This window comes from Eretmochelys imbricata, chromosome 25 (genome assembly GCF_965152235.1).
Source record: "Eretmochelys imbricata isolate rEreImb1 chromosome 25, rEreImb1.hap1, whole genome shotgun sequence".
NCBI lineage: Eukaryota > Metazoa > Chordata > Testudines > Cheloniidae > Eretmochelys > Eretmochelys imbricata.
This window is the reverse complement of record NC_135596.1, coordinates 285,575-311,422: the sequence shown is the minus strand read 5'-3', so window position 1 is coordinate 311,422 and position 25,848 is coordinate 285,575. Positions and strand designations below refer to the sequence as shown.

The window sequence follows — 25,848 nt, the reverse complement described above, 5'->3', positions numbered from 1 at the left end:
TTTCAATTACAATACAGAAAATAAAGTGTACAGTGCTCACTTTATATTACGATTTAAATGTAAACGTGGGTAAACTTTACATAATACTGTAAACAGTATTGGGTCTATTAAACAATTGGGTCTACAGTATCATGTGTGTGTTGGGTCTTTTTTTACAGTGCAAATATTTGTTGTTAAAAATTAAGTGAGCACTGTACACTTTGTATTCTGTGTTATAATTGAAATCAATATATTTGAAAATGTAAAAAGCATCCAAAAATAATTAAATAGGTGGTATTCTATTGTTTAATGCCACAGTTAATCGTGATAGAAAAATTTTAATTGAGTGATTAATTGCAATGTTTTTAATTGCTTGACAGCCCTAAAAAGAACCACTCTGAGCACAAGAATCACACTTTACTTCCAATACTGCAGGCTGGGAACATGCTGCTTTATTCAACTATACACAAAAAGAGTGGGGTAAAACACTCACTAACTCAATAGGAGGTAAGGGAGGGGATAGAGCGTGGCTCCAACCCATAATACTCTTAGTAACCCATGTAACCCTTCTGCCCGTCAGAGTTGGCAGCAACAAGGGCCGGGTTCAATATCTAGGGGTTCCATTCCAATAACACAATGCAAACCGGCTCAAGCCCCCACCCAGTGACCTGGGACAAATATATACCACCCCCGCTGGGCGCCTCCAAGAGGCAATACTTCCCCTCTCGCAAGCACAGAGTCTGAGTGTAGCAAAAGCCTTTTAATAACAGAGAGAAACAATGTGGCATTATGTTGGGGAAACACCACCAACAGGATTCATAACACAACCCATGAGCAAAAAAAAAAAACCCACCCCAGGCAAATTGGGGCATGCCCTTTTCCCTTTGGTTCTTGAGTCCAGCAACCCCAAATCACCCAAAGTCCCAAAAGTCCAATGCCCCAAAAGTCTCTGTCCCTGGTCAGGGCAGCCCCAGAGTTCGAAAGTTTATCTGCGGAGCTTTACCTCCCAACCTGGGTGGAAATGGGACGGGGGTAAGAGGCACCTTACATGATCTGAAGCTGACCGCCCCATAGCTCCATAGCGGCGCTCCGCTCCGCCAGCCGCCCCACAAACTCCTTCGCTCCGCTGCGCTCCGTTCCGCCAGCCGCCCCATGAACTCCTTCGCTCCGCTGCGCTGCGCTCCGCCAGCCGCCCCACAAACTCCTTCGCTCAGCTCCATGACCCACAAGCAGCTCCTGCCATCCACACACTGCTCCACGTCGAACTGCTTCACCAGCCGTCCCGCAAACTGCTCCACAATATATCTTCAGGCTCCCCCACTACTTAACACAACACTCAGTGATTTCAGCTCTTAGGTGAATCCAGCTTGTAGTAGGGGAGCCCCAGTGCTGGTGCACTGTCAGCCCAAAGTGAGCTCAGCAGCCTATAACTAGACTTCTAAAGAAATTAAAATTAGCTCTGATATTCCACAGTGGAGACAGGAGGAAGTGCAATTAGCACGTAAGGCCCTCACCAAGGAGCCCATGCCACCAAGTATTAATACTTGTCCCCAGCCTCTCTCCATTCACACAGTTTTGGAACCCATGACCCTTGCCTAGCGAGTGCTACTTAGTTGATGGTGAATCCCTCCATCATAACAAAAGGCCACGTACAGTTCCAAGCACAGTTCCCATAATCAGGGTAATAACAATTTATTCTTCCTGCCCCAATAACAGAGACACTGGGGATCCCACAGCAGCCAAAGTGACCATTTGGGCAGCTATGGTCTCATTCTAGGCGGGGTGGGTGTGCCTATGCAAATGAGATCGGCCCCTGAAGTTCTTTTCCACAACTTGCCACACCTCACCACCAGATGTCAGGGTGGAGCTCATCCTGACACTGCTTACACCCAGTTAAGTCCTTGATGACCACTTAGCTACATTGCTCACCTTTCAATCTGCAGCCCTGAGTTAGTCTTCTAAAAAACTTGGAACTGTTCTCTTTTACACAGGGTAGTACCTCTCCATGGCAGCCATGGGGCAGAGGCCCACTGCCTCCAGTCTCCTGCTCCAGCAGTTTTGCAAATACCCTCCTCTTGAGATCTCCGGCATTCCTGGCAAAACGGCATCCTCTGTTGGCTTCAGCTCCTCCAGACTCATCACCCAAGAGCAAAGGCTCTGGCACCCACATGTCACCCTGTAAACGGATATCATTCAATGCCATCTTACGACTCAAACATCACTTAAACCGACTTTAAAAGACAAGGGGGCAGTTTGCTCTAGGACAGTACCTGGAATCCATGTTGGCTGATCACTATTGAAACCTTTAGTATAGACCAGGTCCTTTGGGCCCACGTCTCTGTCTCTGGATCATAGTCATGGTTTTGGGTTCTGCAAAGCATGGTGGATGTGGACCTGGGGAGTTTATGAAGCATTTCTCCATAGTTCTGGAGCCTCTGGCAGTCTTGGTGCATCCAACTGATCTGTTAGTAAGTGTTTTAATTTTAAGTACTGCCACCCTGCTTGAGCCTGTTAGAAGATGTTTGGGGGTCATTTGTCTTCATGAACAGGCTAATTTATTTTTCAATAAAAATTTTGAAATGGGGATGTACTAAAAGTGAGGAATTCAAACTTCATCTACATGGTTCTTTCTGGCCCAAAACTGTTGCTCTTCAAAGAAGTAGAGGATCATCAGCAGAGACAGCAATTGCATCAATGGAGGAGTCAGTTACAGAATTTATCACGTCCCTAGAGATCAAAAGTAAATTGAAATGAACTCACAGAGAGAGGAAAAGTATGAATAGTCCCCACCTGTTAGGCATATGAGCTGCCAGATATCGTACATCTTGCAGGGAGGAGAGCTGTCTCTTGCAATTCCAGTACGTGGAATGTAAAGCTGCCAGGATTTGAGAACCCCCAGTGAGACGGGTGACACAGCAGGATCTGCCACTGGCACCAATTTTAAAAAGTGGAACCAGAGCTTTCAAATTTCTACACAGCAACAGGAGCTGCACCACACTCTGGTGATTCCTTTAGTGTATGTCAATACCTAGCTAATATACAGACCTTTATATAATTGAAAACACATAGAAGGTGTTCTGCCTTGATAATGATGTTGTCAAATGTTTCATCAGTTCCCCCATCACAAATACAGAAGCAAAGGCACTTAATCTTGCTCATACATCATTCTGATGATATCAGTTTGGGATGAGGTATTCCCTCTACTCCCCTGCTAGGGTGTTTCACATTCAGCCATTTGAGAATTGATCTACATGTCCCAAAAGTTGAGAGTAAAAGCTTGCAGCAAAAGATGACCCAAGTAAGTTTGTCCCAGTCACTAGACAAGCTTATGTATCCGAGTAGGACAGACATAACAAATAAGAAGTAAACTTTGTTGTAAAACAGAACTACTCAGTTCACTGCAGGCTGTTTAAAAACATTCTGCTTCTTGGGGCTCTTGGAACAGATTCACTTCCTCACCTTGACAGGGAACTGAGCTGTAAATTTCATAAAATATTTGAGCCCTCAGTGCTTGGCAAGTACCCTTGCTCTTCTGAAGGCTGATCTCTGTTCAACTGCAGCTTTTGCACAATCTTGAAAAATCATTATCTTATGGTCTCCCCCAAACAGTTTTTTCCCCCACAAACTAGGTGTAGTATTTTTATTCTACAGTAAATCTGAGAAAATTGACAATCTATGTGTGAGATTTGGCATTTGAGATGGGCTTAGGAGCGAGGGACCTATGTGCTCTCTCTAAATCAAATTTAAAATCATCCGGCAGACTGAGCACTTCTGCAAGGAGATGGGGAAACAAATTCTTTCTCTCTCTTTCAGGTACTCCTATAATGCCCAGATCATTTCAGCAAGACCTCTGCTCAATGTCTGCCACTTTTGATTTAAGAGAAGATTAGTCTGTGAAGCTTCTCTGCACCTGGGCAGAGAGCCCTTGTACCTGAATTTCCACCGTTGATATTCACCCTTCTGTTTCATTCATGCATCCTGTCAGCGCTTCCAGAGAGGAGTCAATTGAAGTAAGTCAGCTGTGCTATGGCCTTGATATCTGATGTGTCTGCCGTGCCCACATCAGCCATCTTGTTCGGAGGGGAGAGGGAGATAGAGTTGGGTCTCCGTTCTCCTTGTCTTTTGGCCACTTGCAAAGCTCACAGCAATCAAATATTTATTTACTTACATTCCAGAGATTTTCATGTACTTGTTCCTTTACTGGGGGTGGTCAGTCGGGGGCCCTAGATGCCAGATGGAAATGCATATTAGTGGATGGCAGGCTGTGGAGGGAATGAATGTGCTCTTCCATACCAACTGGAGCTCCATGAATCCCTTCTAATCCATCCTATTACCCAGGTGCATCACTTCCGGTCTTACAAAAAAGCACTTACTTTGTTTTAAGTGAAGTCCTGTTGCCTCCAATCTGTGAAGCACCTTCTCCGGTGTTGACAGATGCTCAGCATCACTTCCAACTATGATGAGGATGTCATCGATCCTCACTACAACATGTGGGTTCAACAAATTTTTACAGCCCTCTGGAAAATTCCAGGTGCTGCTAATATTCCATATGGTAATTGATGGTACTGATATAATCCCTTGAGTGTTTTATAGTGGTACTTTTTTTCTTTTCTTTTTCTTTCTTTCTTTTTTTTTTACAGTCCTCCTTCAGCCTCATCTTCTGGTAAGCCTGCAACATTTCTAACTTACTAAATTTTTCAACCCCCACCTAACACTGCCAGTAAGTCCTCTGTCCTTGGAATGGAGTAATTGTCTAACCTGGAGACATGATTCACCATGGCTTTATAATCCACACAGTTGTGGATGGTCTTATCTGGTTTAACCCTGGGTATGATAGGTGTGGCCCATTCAGAAATGATGGTGACATGATTCCCTTTTCCCCCAGCCTGTCTAACTCAGTCTGTCTTTTCTCTGAGGGCATAAGAAACTGGTTTTGCTTTAAGTAATTTTGGTTTGACCCCATCCTGGACATAAATCCTGACTCTTACTCTATCCAGAGCCTCTGACCCTTCTTTTAAAATAGATGGGTGAACATTCAAGACTTCCTAGAATGCTGGTGTTTTGTTAGGGTCTCATTTGAAAATTTCCTCCCAGTTCAGATTCTGTTCTTGCAAGCAATCTTCGCCAAACTGATTCTGACTTTCTCCCTAGATTATTAGGGCTGGTAACCTTTTCTTTTGGCTCTTAGCCCTGGTCTACACTAGGACTTTAGGTCAAATTTAGCAGCGTTAAATCGATGTAAACCTACACCCGTCCACACAATGAAGCCCTTTATTTAGACTTAAAGGGCTCTTAAAATCGATTTCCTTACTCCACCCCTGACAAGTGGATTAGCGCTTAAATCGACCTTGCCGGCTCGAATTTGGGGTACTGTGGACACAATTCAATGGTATTGGCCTCCGGGAGCTATCCCAGAGTGCTCCATTGTGACCGCTCTGGACAGCACTCTCAACTCAGATGCACTGGCCAGGTAGACAGGAAAAGAACCACAAACTTTTGAATCTCATTTCCTGTTTGGTCAGCGTGGCAAGCTGCAGGTGACCATGCAGAGCTCATCAGCACAGGTGACCACGATGGAGTCCCAGAATCGCAAAAGAACTCCAGCATGGACCGAACGGGAGGTACGGGATCTGATTGCTGTTTGGGGAGAGGAATCCGTGCTATCAGAACTCCGTTCCAGTTTTCGAAATGCCAAAACCTTTGTCAAAATCTCCCAGGGCATGAAGGACAGAGGCCATAACAGGGACCTGAAGCAGTGCCGTGTGAAACTGAAGGAGCTGAGGCAAGCCTACCAGAGAGGCAAACGGCTGCTCCGGGTCAGAGCCCCAAACATGCCGCTTCTATGATGAGCTGCATGCCATTTTAGGGGGTTCAGCCACCACTACCCCAGCCGTGTTGTTTGACTCCTTCAATGGAGATGGAGGCAATACGGAAGCAGGTTTTGGGGACGAAGAAGATAGCTTACAGCAAGCAAGCGGAGAAACCGGTTTTCCCGACAGCCAGGAACTGTTTCTCACCCTGGACCTGGAGCCAGTACCCCCCGAACCCACCCAAGGCTGCCTCCTGGACCCAGCAGGCGGAGAAGGGACCTCTGGTGAGTGTACCTTTTAAAATACTATACATGGTTTAAAAGCAAGCATGTGAAAGGATTACTTTGCCCTGGCATTCGCGGTTCTCCTAGATGTAGTCCTAAAGCCTTTGCAAAAGGTTTCTGGGGAGCGCAGCCTTATTGCATCCTTCATGGTAGGACACTTTACCACTCCAGGCCAGTAACACGTACTCGGGAATCATTGTACAACAAAGCATTGCAGTGTATGTTTGCTGGCATTCAAACAACATCCGTTCTTTATCTCTCTGTGTTATCCTCAGGAGAGTGAGATATCATTCATGGTCACCTGGTTGAAATAGAGTGCTTTTCTTCAGGGGACACTCAGAGGAGCCCATTCCTGCTGGGCTGTTTGCCTGTGGCTAAACAGAAATGTTCCCCGCTGTTAGCCACAGGGAGGGGGGAAGGTTCAGGGGGTAGTCACGCGGTGGGAGGAGGCAAAATGCGACCTTGTAACGAAAGCACACGTGCTATGTATGTAATGTTAACAGCAAGGTTTACCCTGAAAGAGTGTAGCCACTGTTTTATAAAATGTGTCTTTTTAAATACCGCTGTCCCTTTTTTTTTCTCCACCAGCTGCATGTGTTTCAACGATCACAGGATCTTCTCCTTCCCAGAGGCTAGTGAAGCTTAGAAAGAAAAAAAAACGCACTCGCGATGAAATGTTCTCCGAGCTCATGCTGTCCGCCCACACTGATAGAGCACAGACGAATGCATGGAGGCAAATAATGTCAGAGTGCAGGAAAGCACAAAATGACCGGGAGGAGAGGTGGCGGGCTGAAGACAGGGCTGAAGCTCAAATGTGGCGGCAGGGTGATGAGAGGAGGCAGGATTCAATGCTGAGGCTGCTGCAGGACCAAACCAGTATGCTCCAGTGTATGGTTGAGCTGCAGCAAAGGCAGCTGGAGCACAGACTGCCACTGCAGCCCCTCTGTAACCACCGCCCTCCTCCCCAAGTTCCATAGCCTCCACACCCAGATGCCCAAGAACGTGGTGGGGGGGGCCTCCGGCCAACCAGCCACTCCACCACAGAGGATTGCCCAAAAAAAAGAAAGCTGTCATTCAATAAATTTTAAAGTTGTAAACTTTTAAAGTGCTGTGTGGCATTTTCCTTCCCTCCTCCACCACCCCTCCTGGGCTACCTTGGTAGTCATCCCCCTATTTGTGTGATGAATGAATAAAGAATGCATGAATGTGAAGCAACAATGACTTTATTGCCTCTGCAAGCGGTGATTGAAGGGAGGAGGGGCGGGTGGTTAGCTTACAGGGAAGTAGAGCGAACCAAGGGGCAGGGGGTTTCATCAAGGAGAAACAAACGGAACTTTCACACCGTAGCCTGGCCAGTCATGAAACTGGTTTTCAAAGCTTCTCTGATGCATACCGCGCCCTCCTGTGCTCTTCTAACCACCCTGGTGTCTGGCTGTGCGTAACCAGCAGCTAGGCGATTTGCCTCAACCTCCCACCCCGCCATAAACGTCTCCCCCTTACTCTCACAGATATTGTGGAGCACACAGCAAGCAGTAATAACAGTGGGAATATTGGTTTCGCTGAGGTCTAAGCGAGTCAGTAAACTGCGCCAGCGTGCCTTTAAACGTCCAAATGCACATTCTACCACCATTCTGCACTTGCTCAGCCTGTAGTTGAACAGCTCCTGACTACTGTCCAGGCTGCCTGTGTACGGCTTCATGAGCCATGGCATTAAGGGGTAGGCTGGGTCCCCAAGGATACATATAGGCATTTCAACATCCCCAACAGTTATTTTCTGGTCTGGGAATAAAGTCCCTTCCTGCAGCTTTTGAAACAGACCAGAGTTCCTGAAGATGCGAGCGTCATGTACCTTTCCCGGCCATCCCACGTTGATGTTGGTGAAACGTCCCTTGTGATCCACCAGAGCTTGCAGCACTATCGAAAAGTACCCCTTGCGGTTTATGTACTCGGCGGCTTGGTGCTCCGGTGCCAAGATAGGGATATGGGTTCCGTCTATGGCCCCACCACAGTTAGGGAATCCCATTGCAGCAAAGCCATCCACTATGACCTGCACTTTTCCCAGGGTCACTACCCTTGATATCAGCAGATCTTTGATTGCGTGGGCTACTTGCATCACAGCAGCCCCCACAGTAGATTTGCCCACTCCAAATTGATTCCCAACTGACCGGTAGCTGTCTGGCGTTGCAAGCTTCCACAGGGCTATCGCCACTCGCTTCTCAACTGTGAGGGCTGCTCTCATCTTGGTATTCATGCACCTCAGGGCAGGGGAAAGCAAGTCACAAAGTTCCATGAAAGTGCCCTTACGCATGCAAAAGTTTCACAACCACTGGGAATCGTCCCAGACCTGCAACACTATGCGGTCCCACCAGTCTGTGCTTGTTTCCCGAGCCCAGAATCGGCATTCCACAGCATGAACCTGCCCCATTAGCACCATGATGCATGCATTGGCAGGGCCCATGCTTTCAGAGAAATCTGTGTCCATGTCCTGATCACTCACGCGACTGCGCTGACATCGCCTCCTCGCCAGGTATCGCTTTGCCAGGTTCTGGTGCTGCATATACTGCTGGATAATGCGTGTGGTGTTTAATGTGCTCCTAATTGCCAAAGTGAGCTGAGCGGCCTCCATGCTTGCCTTGGTATGGCGTCCGCACAGAAAAAAGGCGCGGAACGATTGTCTGCCGTTGCTCTGACGCAGGGAGGGGCGACTGACGACACGGCTTACAGGGTTGGCTTCAGGGAGCTAAAATCAACAAAGGGGGTGTCTTTACATCAAGGAGTATTTCAGGCAGGACTTCACGGAGGGTTCCAATAAGAAATGGTGCACCTAAGTTATTGTTCTTATTGGAACAAGAAAGTTAGCCTGGCCTCTGATTGATACATAGCTAGATTTACCTTGCTGCACCTTCTCTGTGAGTGACTGCAGTGTGACCTAGAGGAATGAGTCCCCTAGACAGGGGAGGGGGGGAAGCAAATGAGTACAAAACAAATCTGGTCTATTTCTTGTTTTGATCCACTCCATCTATCTTTTACATCTTTGGCTGGCAGCAGACGGTGCAGAAGGACTGCATGCCATCCACATCTCATGGCTGCTCGGCAGAAGATGGTACAGTACGACTGCTAGTCATCCTCATCTCTTGCCTGCCTGGCAGAAGATGGTACAATACGACTGCTAGCAATCCTCATCTCTTGCCTGCCTGACAGAAAATGGTACAGTAGGACTGCTAGCAATCCGTATCGCCTGCCTGCTCACCATAAGACGGTTCAATAGGACTGACTGCAGGACTAAAGAGAATGACCTGGTCAAGTCACTCCAAATTTAGTCCCTGCGCCCATGTCTGCCCAGGCGCTCCCAGCCGACGTGGCCAGGAGCACCTCGGACATGACGAGGACGGCTACCAGTCGTACTGTACCGTCTGCTGCCACAAGGCAAGGGGTTGCTGCTACTGTGTAGCAATGCAGTACCACGTCTGCCAGCACCCAGGAGACATAGGGTGAGCGGGCTCCATGCCTGCCATGGTATGGCGTCTGCACAGGTAACTCAGGAAAAAAGGCGCGAAACGATTGTCTGCCCTTGCTTTCACGGAGGAAGGGAGGGAAGGGGGGCCTGACGATATGTACCCAGAACCACCCGTGACAATGTTTTAGCCCCATCAGGCATTGGGATCTCAACCCAGAATTCCAATGGGCAGCAGAGACTGCGGGAACTGTGGGATAGCGACCCACAGTGCAACGCTCCGGAAGTCGACTCTAGCCTCGGTACTGTGGAAGCGCTCCGCCGAGTTAATGCACTTAATGCACTTAGAGGATTTTCTGTGGGGACACACACACACTCGAATATATAAAACCGATTTCTAAAAAACCCACTTCTATAAATTCGACCTTATTCCGTAGTGTAGACATACCCTTATATTTTACAGGGACAAGCACAGAACCTACCACCACGACAGGTTCCTGGTTTAGGTATGCAGGATCACTCCTGCATTAACTACAAGTCTCAGTCCTGCTTTACGCTGCTGATATGTATATTCATTGATCACACTAGCTGAAGTCCCTGTATTTATTTCCATTTGTACTCATAGAATCATAGAATATCAGGGTTGGAAGGGACCACAGGAGGTCATCTAGTCCAACTCCCTGCTCAAAGCAGGACCAATCCCCAATTTTTGCCCCAGATCCCTAAATGGCCCTCTCAAGGATTGAACTCAGAACTCTGGGTTTAGCAGGCCACTGCTCAAACCACTGAGCTATCCCTCCCCAAGGGATACTGACTGCCTGTTTACCTCTACCATTACTTCATAAGGACTGACTTTCTTTCCTTTCAGACAATACATAGTATATACCTCCTCCCCCTTGAGGAAGAGAGTCCTCTGTTTTTTGTTCTTTCCCTCTGGACATTTGGAGTCTACCCTCCTGAGTTTGAGATACTGTTTGATAGTCACCTTTGCATTTTCTGACTAAGTGTGCAATCTTGAGTTACTAGGCCTTTTTAAATTTACAAACAGATTAAAAATGAGCTTCTCCACAGCAGAAACACCCTTTGGAGCCTGAGTCCCTTTCAGCTTGCTTTGCCTTTTTTATACTCATAGACTTTAAGACCAGAAGGGACCATCCTGACCATCTAGCCTTACCTCCTGGATATCATAGGCCACAGAACCTCACTGACATACAACCTCTGGCTGAATAACCAAAGTCCTCAAATCTTGATTTAAAGCCTTCAATTTACAGAGACTCCCCATTTAACTGAGTCAGTTTGAGTTCCCCTGCACTGTAAGTGCAAATTTTTCACTGTTTGCTTCCATTGCTGTTACCAGTTCTACTGCTTTGGGACAGATTAAATTCATCTCCACCAGCAATTGTCTTTGAATACTTATACCACAAAAAGAAAAGGAGTACTTGTGGCACCTTAGAGACCAACCTATTTATTTATTTATTTATTTATTAGTCTCTAAGGTGCCACAAGTACTCCTTTTCTTTTTGCAAATACAGACTAACACGGCTGTTACTCTTATACCACAAACAAATCTGTCCCAGAGCATATCCTCTAGGACATTTCTGAAGGAACAATATTCTGTTAATCATTTCAGCTCTGCAACATACACAGGTATGCTTTCCTCTTGTCTTCTCATCCTACTATGAAACTTGAAACGTTCCACAGTAATGTTTGGCTTTGTGTAGTGCTCTGTTAAGATCTTTTTCAGGTCTCCTAAACTTTTATCTCCTGGTTTCTGAGGCTTTAACAAACTCTTTATGAGGGAGTAGGTTTTACTGCCACAAAATTGAGGAAATTTGCTTTCTTTTTGTCCTATCCTATTATCTCATTTGCAAGAAAATAAAAGCCCAGTCTTTCAATATATTTCTGCCAATCCTCATCTTCCGCACTAAACTCTTGAGTTTACCATAAGTTCCAATTTTTTGTCTGAGTGGGACTTTATGACTGGGTTACTTGTGGTGTGGGTGACCGGGGCTCAACAGCCCTGAAGGTCTCTTCTGGATCATGTTTTATGTTCCTTAAATCTCATGCTTCAGGCCTTCAGTAGGTCACCTGTGAGGGTCAGGAAGGGATTTTCCCCCAAATGTATACTGAAGGAGGGAGGGAGGGAGGGGATGGTTGTTTCCTTTCTCTGAAGCATGAGGGATGTCCACAGCTGGAGATGGGACACTGCACAGGGTGGGCCAGGGCTCTGAGGTGGGATGGATAATTCTTTCTCACATGCTTGGCTGTCTGGTTGGTTCTTGTTCACAGGCACAAGGTCTAACTGATTGCCTTTTGTGGACTGAGAAGGAATTTTCCCCCATATCAAATTGGCAGTTACACTAGCTGATTTTTGCCTCTCTTTTTGCAATATGGGGCATGGGTTGCTTGCCAGGATTATCTGGGAATATCTCATTTAATCATTTCCCTGACATTTACAGGGACCTGGGGCACTGGTGCACCATGCTCCCTCTGTTCTCTGCCTGTGGCAGACAATAGTTTTGTCTCCTGTGAACTTTAATATTTTCTAATTCCAGTTATTGGGTTTAGTGTGCAGTTTCTGAGTGGTGTTGGAGGTTTATGATCAATTCAGACGGAATGAGTTAGTGGCCCCTTAGGCTTTGACTCTGACAGCTAGAGTTGCTGATGTTTTTTTAAAAAATCAGGTTTTTTTAAACTTAAAAAATATCATGAGAATCCCATGCACATCCATGGTGCAAACAAGGCTGCTTGGATAGCAAGCATAGTCCAGTGACCTCAGGAGACATTGGTTCAGTTCCCAGCTCAACCACTGACTTCCTGTGTGATCTTGGGGAAGACACTTAACCTACCCTGGGCCTTAATTCTCCATTGGTAAAATGGAGATAATACCACTCTACCTCATCGCATTGTTGTGACTATAAAATATATTAATTTTGAGGCGCTCAGATACTAGTGATGAGGGCCATGTCAATCAGTGTTAGATTTGTGAGTATTCTGAGTACAAAATGTCGAGAAAAATTAAAACAAGTTACCCCATGAACTTATTTTTTCACCTTTGTTCCCCCTACCTCACATGCCCGTCATCATTTGTGTTTGCCATCTCCTTCTGTCGCCATAACACAAGCCCCGATCCTGCAAACACTTAGACAAGAACATAACTTTAAGTAGTTCCACGCAGGTCAATGTGCAAACAAATGTTTGCAGGCTTGGGACTTATAAGCTTCTCAGGATAGGGGTTTCATCCTAATTTGTTTCACAAAGCATCATGCACTTCTGTTATATATGGAACACACAATCAGTATAACAAAACTTATTTCACAATCACAAAACTCAAAAATAGCTGAAAACCTATTCTGTTCAAACTTAAAAAAAAAAAATCATTTCCGGGCTGAAACTAAGCATGAGAAATTTCAGCCCCAAAGTCATATTTTTAGCATTTTATTAGTACCTCATATGAAGATTTTGGATGGGATATAAATCACAATTAGAGAATTGCTATTAGGAAGGTTATTGTGCAAATTCTGTTGAAGTTAAAAGAAAAAAATAATTCAAGCCAAGCCTATTTATTTAATTTTATCCTTCTCAGCCTCAATCTTGCAATCATTTATGCATGTGAATAACCCCACTGAAGTCAACAGAATTACTCATGTGAGTAAAATAGTCACATACATCAGAGTCTACAGGATTAGACTCAATACATTCAGATTACATGTTAGGGCCAACAGCACAAGCTGTTATTAGCATTATTGTAATAATTGCATCATTTCTTTTCAATCAGGACTAGAAATAGGAAATGTAATGGTGCCATTTTGCATGATCAGAGTTCCATATACCGTGTACATTTTTAGAACATTGCAAGTATCTTGCAATTGCAAAGAAAAAGAACAGTTTACCATCAAATTAGGGAACAAATAGTAGCATATTATAAGTCTTGCTCTACAGCGCAGAACACAACTATGTTCCTCACTATATATTTAAATGTGGCAGATTTACTCTATCATAATTTAATAATTCAGAAGGCGTAAGAAGACACAGCCAATTAGCAGCAGTAATTTGCATTTTTATGCTTCTTCATTATTTTCCAAGTTCTTGTCTGCTATTATAGCACTACAAATACCATCTTTCAAAGGTGAATAGCCAACCTGTTATATTTTTTTTTGAATGGTAATCAGTCCCCTTTAATTATTGAAAGACAAAACAAATTAATAAATTCCAAATAAAATGCTTTGTTGTTTTTTTAAGTTAGTCATGAAACACCCTTTGTCAATGTAGTTTGTTTTCGTTTGGTGCAGAGAGCTGTGCCTGTTCTCAAGTGTTCATTAGGGCTGTGATTCATAGGAGTTCTTAAACTCATGCCTAACTTTAATCATGAGAGTAGTCCCACTAAATGCAAGGGGACTACTCACACGCTTTAAGTCAATCATATGTGCAAGTACCTTCTAGATTCAAGGCCTAGGTTTGGACAAATGGCTCCACACAAGATGAGATTGCTTCCCAATATGGGAAGCATTCTCCCTGATGCAAGAATAATTACAAAGAGGAGTTATGAATTTTCCCAGCCTTATGCAGGAGGAAGAGTGGGATTTAACCCCCTTGCCAAAGATATCGCTACTAAATACTGGATCTCCCACAGGAACTGTGCCACAAGAAGCTCTTTTACAACTGTTCCAGGAACCTTCTTCACAATGGGGATTCTAAACCACATTAGAGCCAGTGTATAAATTACTACAAACTCTGGTCCCGATCCTGCAAACAGGCACACATTTGCTTAATTTTATGCACATGAAAAATGCCATTGAAGTCAATGAGCCCACTCGTAAGCATAAAGTTATCTGCATGAGTGTTTCCAGGACTGGGGCCTCTGCCACTAAATTGCAGTGCAAATAGATTATACTATGCAGGCCCCAATCTTCCTCTGCAGGGTACATGTTATGCAAGCCCAAATAGGGAAAGAACAGGTTAAAGAATATTAAGATAAGTTAAGTGTATTCAAGCTGGCAGGGCCTGATGAAATTCATCCTAGGGTACTTAGGGAAGTAGCTGAAGCAATCTTGAAACCATGAGCAATTACCTTCAAGAACTCTCAGAGGACAGATGAGATCTCAGAGGACTGGATAAGGGCAGGTGTATTATCTATTTTTTAAAAAAATGACAACAAAGAAGACGCACGGAATTATAGACCAGTCAGCCTAACTTCGATACCTGGAAAGATACTGAAACAAATTATTATACAATCAATTTGTAAGCCCCTAGCAAATCAGTGTTTATGAAGAGTAGCCAGCATGGATTTGTTAAGAACAAATCATTCCAATCCAGCTTAATTTCCTTCTTTGATTTATCTTGATTTTAGTAAGTCTCTGACATCATTCCACATGACATTTTCATAAGCAAACTAGGGAAATGTGGTCTAGATGAAATTACTATAAGGTAGGGATACATCTGGTTGAAAAAGTAGTTCAAAGAGTAGTTATCTCTCTGGCTGTCACAATGGGAGATGTATCAAGTGGAGTCCCAGAGGGGTCAGTCCTACGTCCAGTGCTAGTCAATATTTTCATTAATGACTTGGATAATGAAGTGGAGAGTGTACTTATAAAATCTGTGGAGGATGTCACCTGGGAGGGATTACAAGCACTGTGCAGGACAGGACTAGAATTCAAAATGACCTTGACAGATTAAAGAATGGATCTGAAATTCAAGAAAGACAAATGCAAAGTATTTTACTTAGGCAGGAAAAACTAAATCCACAAATACAAAATGGGGAATAACAAACTGTATGGTAGTACTGCTGAAAAGGAACTGGGAGCTATAGTGGATAACAGGTTGAATGTTGAACAATGGGATGCAGTTGCAAAAAAAGTTAATATCATTCTGCAATGTATTATCAAGAGTATCGTAGGTAAGATATGGGTGGTAATTGTCCCGCTCTACTCAGCACTGATGAGGCCTCAGCTGGAGTACTGTGTCCAATTCTGGGCTCTGCAATTTAGGAAAGATGTGAACAAATTGAAGAGAGTTCAGAGGAGAGCAACAAAAATGATAAAAGGTTTAGAAAACCTATGAGGAAATGTTAAAAAAACTGGGCCTATTTCGTCTTGAGAAAGGAAGACTGAGGTGGGACGTTACAAAGAGGACAGTGATCAACTGTTCTCCATGTCCACTGAAGGTAGGACAAGAAGTAATCGGCTTAATCTGCAGCAAGGGTGATTTAGGTTAGATAGCATGAAAAACTTTCTAAATATAAGGACATTTAAGCTCTGGAATAGGCTTCCCAAGGAGTTTGTAGAATCCCCATCATGGGAAGTTTTTTAAGAACAGGTTGGACAAACACCTGTCAGGGATGGAGCTATACTGGAGATCCAGAGCATGATCAGAGATGCCAGAGCTGTTGATGGGCTGCTGGAGATTGAATGTACTGTTTGGACTGTGCTGGGGAATTCGGGATTATGGTTGTGGGACTTTGGTACTAGCCCCACAAAGGGCTATTTGTGCTCAGAAAGTTTGCTTGGAGTGAGTGGGGGAGTCTGGAAGAAGGAAATTGAAAAAGAGGCCTCCTGCAGGGCCACCGTGAGGCCATGAGGGGTTGTCCCTGGAGGTAACACCCTATGTTAGTCCCATAAAGTTAACAGATATTAAACCAATAGGGGTCTATAGAAATGTAAGCATTCTGTAAGAATTACTCCAAAATGGTAGTTTTCAACTTTTTTCATTTGCGGAACCCCTAAAACTATTCACATGGAGGTGCAAACCCCTTTGGAAATCTTAGACATAGTCTGTGGACCCCCGGGGGTCCACGGATCACAAGTTGAAAACCACTGCTCTAAAAAACTATAGAATTCACATCCTTCCTATGTGTTTTCGAAACCAAACAGTACAATTTTGTAACAGGGACATCATTCTCCATTATGTTCTCCAGAATGGTTCAAGAAGCTATAGAAAGCTTATCATTTGCTATTCAATTCTTTTGGATATTTCCACAATGGTAAACTATGGTGGTACACCCCATTGAGGCCTCTGACTTTTCTTGCAAATCCACCACAACCCATTCCTCACTACCACTCAGTAATCTTGTGGGGTGGGGTTCATTAAACTGAAGTATACAGAGTACATAGAACAACCCTGATTTTCTGGCAGCAAATTAGGGTTCAAGAGTGGGAATGATTTCTGTAATTGTACTGAAGCAGCTATAGAAACTGCACTTTGTCAGAAGTGAAAGACTGAAAATAAGAGCTTCTTGGTGTGCTGTTTTTTTAAACCAGTCTCCCTCTTTTTTTTTAAGCGCTGTGTGGAGTCTGGGTGTGAAGACGAGGTTTTGAGTCTTTCTTGGTAAAGACGGGGACACAGCTGAATCAGGTATAATAGCCACAACCCAGCAACCCCTGAGAATAGCAAGAAAAATTGTCGTAGCAGGAGAAACAGAAATGGCTTGATGTTAACAAATGCCAATAAGTAGAGACATCACCTGACGTCAAAAATACCTGGAAGACTAAAGAATGACTACTGAAAATAGTCCATTCTGCAAGAAAAGCAATATTTCTACTGCTATATGTTGACTGGGGTGAGATTTAGTGCTGCGCTATTAGGAATACCAATAGCCATGCCCCTGGCTTGCCCCCTACACCAGGGCCTGCAAAGGCGTTCTCAGGACAACCTGAGGCTGCACCAGGGCAGTCCTCCCACAGCTGGATCAGAGGTTCTTAGAACCCCTTTTACTCTACTCTGGACCCTTTACCCAATGTACAGGGACCAGGGTAATAATCTCTCTTCAGGAATGCTATCTCCACTATACAGACACGGTAGCAGCATAGAATCATAGAATATCAGGGTTGGAAGGGACCTCAGGAGGTCATCTAGTCCAACCCCCTGCTCAAAAGCAGGACCAATCCCCAATTAAATCATCCCAGCCAGGGCTTTGTCAAGCCTGACCTTAAAAACTTCTAAGGAAGGAGATTCCACCACCTCCCTAGGCAACATATTCCAGTGCTTCACCACCCTCCTAGTGAAAAAGTTTTTCCTAATATCCAACCTAAACCTCCCCCACTGCATCTTGAGACCATTACTCCTTGTCCTGTCCTCTTCTACCACTGAGAATAGTCTAGAACCATCCTCTCTGGAACCACCTCTCAGGTAGTTGAAAGCAGCTATCAAATCCCCCCTCATTCTTCTCTTCTGCAGACTAAACAATCCCAGTTCCCTCATCCTTTCCTCATAAGTCATGTGTTCCAGACCCTTAATCATTTCTGTTGCCCTTCGCTGGACTCTTTCCAATTTATCCACATCCTTCTTGTAGTGTGGGGCCCAAAACTGGACACAGTACTCCAGATGAGGCCTCACCAATGTCGAATAGAGGGGGACGATCACGTCCCTCGATCTGCTCGCCATGCCCCTACTTATACATCCCAAAATGCCATTGGCCTTCTTGGCAACAAGGGCACACTGCTGAGGTAGTCACATCATTGTTCAGGCAGAGTTCTGTTTGGCACCTCAATCAGAGAATTCCACCTCTTTGTTATGTCTGAGAAACCATACATTACCCTCCCCAAATTTACAGCACTTAGTCTTCGAGGGAAGAATTAATTTTCTGAGAATTCACAAATTTGTTAATTAGCCTATAAATCAAACTTAATTACAAACTGGGCCCTTTAAGAAATTGACCCTGTGTTGCAGTCTTTGTATAAAATGATCTCAACAATGGAATAATGTGGACTTAATTTTTCAACTTAATTAAAATTAATTCATAAATTCATAGATTTTTTAAGCCCAAAGGAAGCACTGTGATTGTCTAATCTGACCTCCTGTACAACAAGCTCTGGGACTCACCTGAATTAATTCCTGTCCCATGCCCAATAGCTGCGGTTGAACTAGGGCATATATTTCCAAAAAAAAAAAAAAATCCAATTTTGATTTTAAAATTTCTGATGATGAAGAATCCACAACAACCCTTTGTAAGATGTTCCATGGGTAAATTATCCTCACTGTTAAAAATACGAGCCTTATGTTTTTTGAATTTACCTAGCTTCAACTTCCAGTCATTGTATCTTCATATTCCTTTGTCTGCTAAACTAAAGAGCCCTTTACTGTCAAATTTCTGTTCTTCATCAAGGTACCTATTCATTTCAAAGGTTCATGTGGACTATAAAAGAGAGAGAGACAAGGTGGATGAGGTAGTATCTTTTATTGGACCAACTTCTGCTCATGAGAGAGTCAAGCTTTTAAGCTGAAGAACAGCTCTATGTAAGGTTGAAAGCTTGTCTCTCTCACCAATAGAAGTCCATGCATCCACCTTGTCTCTCTAATATCCTGGGCTACAACAACACTGCACATAAAAGAGGGGGGCAGAAAACCCCACACAGTCTCTCTTTCACCTAAAACAACACATCTTTGGGCCTCTGGGAGAGATCCTGACCAAGGAAAGGGACAGTCATAATCTTGCCCGGAAGACTGTGACTGAGAAAGTCCCTCTTGAACAAAACCTTGAACCAAAACTTGCTAGATTGTTTTAGACTTCTAGATGCATGTTTTTACTTCTATTTGCTTAAAACCATTTCTAATTTTCTCTCTTATCTGTGAGTTAATTTAAATCCTATCTTCTTTTGTTTTGTTTGTTTGTTTGTTTTTTAATCTAGACCAATCCAGTGCTGTGTTTAAACTGAACTGTTTGGCAACTCCAGTTAAAGTAGCAAATTGTTGAATAATTACTTTGTACAAGAGTGTCATAAATATAAAGGGAAGGGTAAACCCCTTTGAAATCCCTCCTGGCCAGGGGAAAGCTCCTCTCACCTGTAAAGGGTTAAGAAGCTAAAGGTAACCTCGCTGGCACCTGACCAAAATGACCAATGAGGAGACAAGATACTTTCAAAAGCTGGGAGGAGGGAGAGAAACAAAGGGTCCTGTGTCTGTCTGTAGTCGTCTTGGCCAGGGATAGACCAGGAATGGAGTCTTAGAACTTTTAGTAAGTAATCTAGCTAGGTATGTGTTAGATTATGATTTCTTTAAATGGCTGAGAAAAGAATTGTGCTGAATAGAATAACTATTTCTGTCTGTGTATCTTTTTTGTAACTTAAGGTTTTGCCTAGAGGGGTTCTCTATGTTTTTGAATCTAATTACCCTGTAAGATATCTACCATCCTGATTTTACAGAGGGGATTTCTTTATTTCTATTTACTTCTATTTTTTATTAAAAGTCTTCTTGTAAAAAACTGAATGCTTTTTCATTGTTCTCAGATCCAAGGGTTTGGGTTTGTGGTCACCTATGCAAATTGGTGAGGCTTTTTATCCAACATTTCCCAGGAAAGGGGGGGTGCAAGTGTTGGGAGGATTGTGCATTGTTCTTAAGATCCAAGGGTCTGGGTCTGTAGTCACCTAGGCAAATTGGTGAGGCTTTTTACCAAACCTTGTCCAGGAAGTGGGGTGCAGGGTTTTGGGAAGTATTTTGGGGGGAAAGACGCGTCCAAACAGCTCTTCCCCAGTAACCAGTATTAGTTTGGTGGTGGTAGGAGCCAGTCCAAGGACAACGGGTGGAATATTTTGTACCTTGGGGAAGTTTTGACCTAAGCTGGTAAAGATAAGATTAGGAGGTTTTTCATGCAGGTCCCCACATCTGTACCCTAGAGTTCAGAGTGGGGGAGGAACCTTGACAAGAGCAATGAACCTTAATATCTGAACTGTTCAGGAGAGGGTTGGACATTGCAGAGCACATGTTTTGGGGAAAATTCAGGACTGGGAATATGGTAGGGTCACCCTGCAAGTAGTAACCAAGGCTGGTGGAAGCCGGAGTGTGGCTGGCATGTTACTGAGAGGCTGTTGGGGTCAGAGATACTAGACCAGGGCTGAAGCAACATAGAAACACTCAGGGTGTGTCCTGCATGCTGGTAGGCTAGTTGAGAGCAGCCCAGTGGGGAAGCTACAACAGCAAAGCATTGTGAGGGACCCAAGGCTGCAGGGCAGGCAGTGACACAACCCTTCTCTGGTCTGGACTGCACCCTGGAATGTGACTGTATGTCTCTCAGATTAGTCTCCCAAGATATTGCAGATGCTTTTCCTATATACTATAGGTAGGCTTATCAGCTCCTTAAGCACATTCTTTTGTGTGATCAGGTAGGTAGATCACATTCTCTTGCATGATAAGGTGTGACCCCTTCACTTTCTCTTTGAGTTAAATAGATTGAGCTGCTCAAGTCTCTCACTATAAGGTATGTTTTCCAATCTTTTAATCATTCTCATGGCTCTTCTCTGAACCCTTTCCAGTTTATCAACACCCTTCGTGAATTGAGTACACCAGAACTGGACACAGTATTCCAGTAGTGGTTGCACCAATGCTAAATACAAAGGTAATATAACCTGCTTACTCTTGCTTGATGTTCCTTTGTTTAGACAGCTAAGGATCAGATTAGCCCAATTAGCCACAGCATTACACTGGGCGCTCATGTTCAGCTGATTATCCACCATGATCCGCAAGTCTTTTTCAGAGTAACTGCTTTCAGAGTCCCCCATCCTATAAGTATTCCCTATGTTCTGTGTTTTTAACTGTTGGGGGGCTGTTCTTTGTGTGACATCTCTAAGAAATACTTTAGGATAATCTTTCCCCCTGAATGGATAATTCCAGAGTCTTCTCTAAAAAGGGTCAGTGTGACACCACCAGGCCAGCTCAGGTCAAAGCCATAGGCCAATTCACTTCTGTGTGAATGTCAAAGAAATGTTAAGTGTACTAATTCATTTGAGTATTAATCTAGTTCAAAGGAAATGTGAATGATATTGTCTTCTCATCTGTAACCTGTTCTCTGCTATCTCATACATAATGAATATTGTTAGGTAATAGCATGTAACAATCCATTAGTTTTCATGAACTTTACACATCAAGTAAATTTTCATCTTGATGCTAACACACATTTTTGATCTAGGATCAATTAAGTACAGGGACATACATAATGTAATATCTCTGTAATTTAATTGCCCATCAGACAGGATTGGAGCCTTGGAACAGGAAATGAAGAAGCATGCTGACTTCAAAGCATGGGTCATTGCATTCGACAATGGAAATCTTCAGGCTCAGTCTGCATTTAGTCAACAAAGGAAAAATGCATGCTGTGATGAAAACACTTGGATGATTGCTTTCTGTGAAAAGAAGCCGTAAATACTGATTCCAGGGAATGATCCTGTATCTCTGAACTGTTTTAGATTCGAAGAGGGTAGAATACTGAGTGAGTGGAAGGAGGTCCCCAAAGTGATTTTGGGTATCCCTGAGAGACTTTTGGAAAATTAGCAGACTACTACATCTCTGCTATCATCTTGGAATTATAAACTTTGACTCACCTGTTAATGTATTTTACCTGCTTAAACCTCTCAATAAGTCTCAGTTCTTTTTCTTAGCTAATAAATCTTTAGTTAGTTTACTAGTGAATTTACTTCAGCTTTGTCTTTGGTGAGATCCAGAGTACAAATTTGACCAGGGTAAGTAACTGACCGTTTGTGGTTGGGAGTAACCTAATGTGATGTGATATTTGGTATAGTGACCAATATCAAAAAGCCCAGTTTGTCTGGGTGGCAAGAAGGGCTGGAGATCCTAAGGGGCCTGTCTTTGACTCCATGGTAAGACTGATACAGAGATCCAGGAGTGCATGTTCGTTACTGGTTTGGTGAAATCTAATTATAGAATATACCACCAGTTTAGGGTGTCTGCCCTGTTTTCTGGCATCTGACCTGAATTTGGCTTTCACAGTTGTGAGCTATTCCAGACAGAAAGACAGTGAGAACATCAGGATTAAATTCATTAAAGAGATTTGTATCCAAAATGTGAACCTGCCCCACACATTTTGCCACGTAGCCCTGGAGAGAAGCGGGGTTAACATGGCTTCCAAGTCCTTTCCCAGCATGTGAAGTGGGTGTGGGAGTGAGAAAGAGCCATGTACCTGCTCAAGGTACTTCTGACATCCTAGAGGGGAAAAAGAGAGAAAAATAATCTGAGACCCACTTGAAACACACTGAGGATTGCAGGGAAGGGATTTTGCAAATCTTGAAAAAAGAAGCTCTGGTCTGGCCCCAGAACCATGGATTATCTCAGCTAATGGGGCTTTTCCATCTCTCATATCTATATATCTCTAATTGGTCATAGAAAAATTGTAATGCACATTTCAGGAATTCACTGACAGCTGGACTCCAGTGCCCACAATTTGGGAATGGTCCTGTCCCTGTGTGGGATCTGGGGTATTTCTTACTCTGTCTCACCTGCAGGAATTTGCTTACTGGCTTCAGATACTTCCCCTCCATCTCACTGATCAGCTCACTGAGGTGGGAAATCTCCTCAGAGAGTTTAGTAACATTTTCATTCTGTATCTTCACAATCTCCTTGTCCTGTTTTTTCCAGCTCGGCCAGCAGGAGTCGCTCTTTTTCCTGCAGGAACTGCCGCAGTTTCTGAAATTCAGATACAATCTTCTGCCTCTCTGTTTCTGTCTGTTTCTGTAAGAAAATAGGGAAAGGGCTTGTTTGGGATGTGAATGGAGCCTGGGGTCCTTTCATGGAGTGCTGAGTGTGCAGGAGGGAGAATTTCTTTGCACATTCTAAGACATCTTACACTTGCCTGTGACCTGTGGTTAGTAGAAAGAGGATTTTCTCACACCTTCCCATTTGGCCCCTATATCTCTTAAAGGGATATTCTCATGTCTGACATGGTTAGGATATCGTGTTACCAGGGGCCTTTAAAAATGCAGATCCAAGGCAGCTGGAGGCAAGATTTAGCACTAGAGCTGAGTGACATTTTTTGCACTAAACTTTTTTGGAGGAAAAGGCAGTTTTTGCTTCAAAAAGTCCTTCTTCATGGTCAAAATTGAAACAAAACACTCTGCCCAAGAAAAAATGGAACACTGATTTGCTAAACTTTTTAAAATTATTTTTGGTTTGAACATTTTTTTTCCCAATTTCCAGTCAATGAAAAGTCCTGTTGTTTACTCAGCTCTACACAGAACTACGTTGGCACAGATGTATGGAAAGAAAAAATGAATCAATTGAACAAAAAGTGCAGACAGGCACAGAACTGTGCATTGGATACATTCAGATCATTTTGGCAAGATTTTCGTCAAAGCCACAAAAGGTGGACAAGAATTCATTACCAGAAATGAAAGCTTAGAATCTGAAGATGGAGAAGAGGATTTTTCAGGCCATCTGTTTGGAGGTGAGTGCACACATACGCACAGAGCATCCGTGGTAATGGAGTAGTAGATAAAAGCCAACATTTCCTAAGGCCACAAGGGAATCTGCCTACAAACCAACCTCACATCCCATGTCAATGCAGGTTAATAACAACAGGAACCTACCAGATACTCCTGGCTTTTCTTCTCTCTACTCAAGTTAAATCCCTGGAGATTTTCTCTCTCTTCCCTCAGAATCTTCAAATAGAGCTGGATTTTATCCTGAATCAACAGAAATGATTTGGGTGGTTTGATTTTTATTTTTAGGGGTGAGAGTGCATCTCAGTTTCACCCCTCATGGAAATTCAGAATCCCAAGGAGAAACTTCATCTCCTTACTGGCTTGAGGGGAGGGATAGCTCAGTGGTTTGAGCTTTGGCCTGCTAAACCTAGGGTTGTGAGTTCAATCCTTGAGGGGGCCATTTAGGGATATGGGGCAAAAATTGGGGATTGGTCCTGCTTTCAGCAGGGGGTTGGACTAGATGACCTCCTGAGGTCCCTTCCAACCCTAATATTCTATGATTCAGACTTTTCTCAAAGAGTCTTCCCCTTCTAACAGACTTCATCTCTGCTAGGGCCACAACAGCATGGTCTCATGGTTCAGGCACTGGTGTGGGCCTTGAGAGACTTTGGTCCTATTGCCCACCCAGTCACTCTCCTGCTGGGTGACCTTAGGCAATTAACTTCCCTACTCTGACCCTCCATTTCCCATCCCACTCTGCATTTTTCTTCTCAGATTAGCCTATAAATTAGATTATCCCTGCTCAGAGCAGGGTTTGTCCCTCACACTGTTTTGTGCAGGTTCCAGCAAAATCAAGGTCAAATCTCATCTGGGGTCTGTAGTGGCTACTGGGATGCAAATAACAACAATGATAATAAATGCTAAGATACAAATCAGCAATGACAACATCAGCTTTTTAACTTGATATTCTCCAGTCTGAAGGCAACAGTCTCACGTAGACAGGCCTGCAGGTGATTTAAACCTCACTGATCATTTAACAGCTTCTGTTCCATAGAGAGTTCCCTTAGTTCACCAGTGGGAGCTGGGTTTGAAAAGGATTCTGCTTCTCAGGTAAAACTTTCCCACATTAGAAATTTTTCAAGTCTTAATTGTTTGCCCTTCCTGCCACCCAGCTGTCTCATTTATTGTTTATAGCATCTCCCATACAATGAAGGCCTTACAGAGTTGAACAATGCAGTCACACCTCTGACAGGCAACTTCCACCTGGCATAAAAATCCAAAGCTGTTACTCATTGAACTTGACAGCAATTCCCTACCTTGTACTCCTGGTTATCCTCCCTTATGGGAACCACAGTGTGAGCTCGGTGAGTCCGGGACAGATGGCAAACCACACAGATGGGGGTTTGATCCTCTTCACAGAACAGTGTCAGAGCCTTCTGGTGTTCCACACACACTCCTGATCCCTTCGCTGCCTGGACACCCAGCCATTTGGCTATTTCTAGGACATTGGCCAGCTGCCTGTTTGGCCTGAGGTTTCTCTGTTGCACAGCTTGTCTGCACTTAGGGCAGGTGATGCCTGTGTCTGATTCTCCCCAGCACTGGGTGGTGCAGGCTCGGCAGAAATTGTGCCCACACTCCAGAGTGACAGGTTCTGTGAAATACTCCAGACAGATGGGACAAGTAGCTTCATCCTGGAGACTTTCCACAGAGCTCCCTGCAGCCATGGCTCCCTCTGGACAGTGTAACAGGGTAAGGTTCACTTTCCCGAGCTCAGAAACAAGCCCCCCCTGTAGCAGCACCTGGGTGTTTCCCTTCCTGGAACTGACTCCTGCTGTTTGCTGAGCTGGAGCGAGCCCCCTGGTAACATTACAGCCCTGGAGGCTCTTGTGAAAACAATACCACTAGGCTGGGCTGTGGTCCTGCAACCAGCCCCCTCTTCCTGGCAGCCAGGTCCAGGCAGTGAGACAGGAGGCGAGCCACCCCTTCCCCAGCCAGGCTCTGTACACAAAGGCAGCAAACCAGAGTAGCCACCCTCAAACGTGAGAAGCATCTCTGTCCTGCCCCCTCTGCTCCACATTTGGGCCTGGCTGCCAGGGAGAGAAGCTGAGTGAGCCAGAAAAATGCCAGGGGGAGGTGCAGCAGGAGAAGGAAAGGTCTCTCACACCCAGTCGGTAACTTTG

At 44.2% G+C, this 25,848-nt stretch overlaps 1 protein-coding gene across 1 annotated transcript in view; it reads right to left on the bottom strand.

Annotated features, from left to right (window-relative positions):
- Positions 1-25,392, bottom strand: part of LOC144280209 (zinc finger protein RFP-like) — a 149,652-nt gene extending 124,260 nt beyond the window's left edge. The window contains 1 exon segment of the mRNA XM_077842066.1: positions 24,985-25,392. Within this exon segment, the coding sequence (XP_077698192.1) occupies positions 24,985-25,392 (408 nt within the window).
- Between the last annotated feature and the right edge of the window lie 456 nt (positions 25,393-25,848).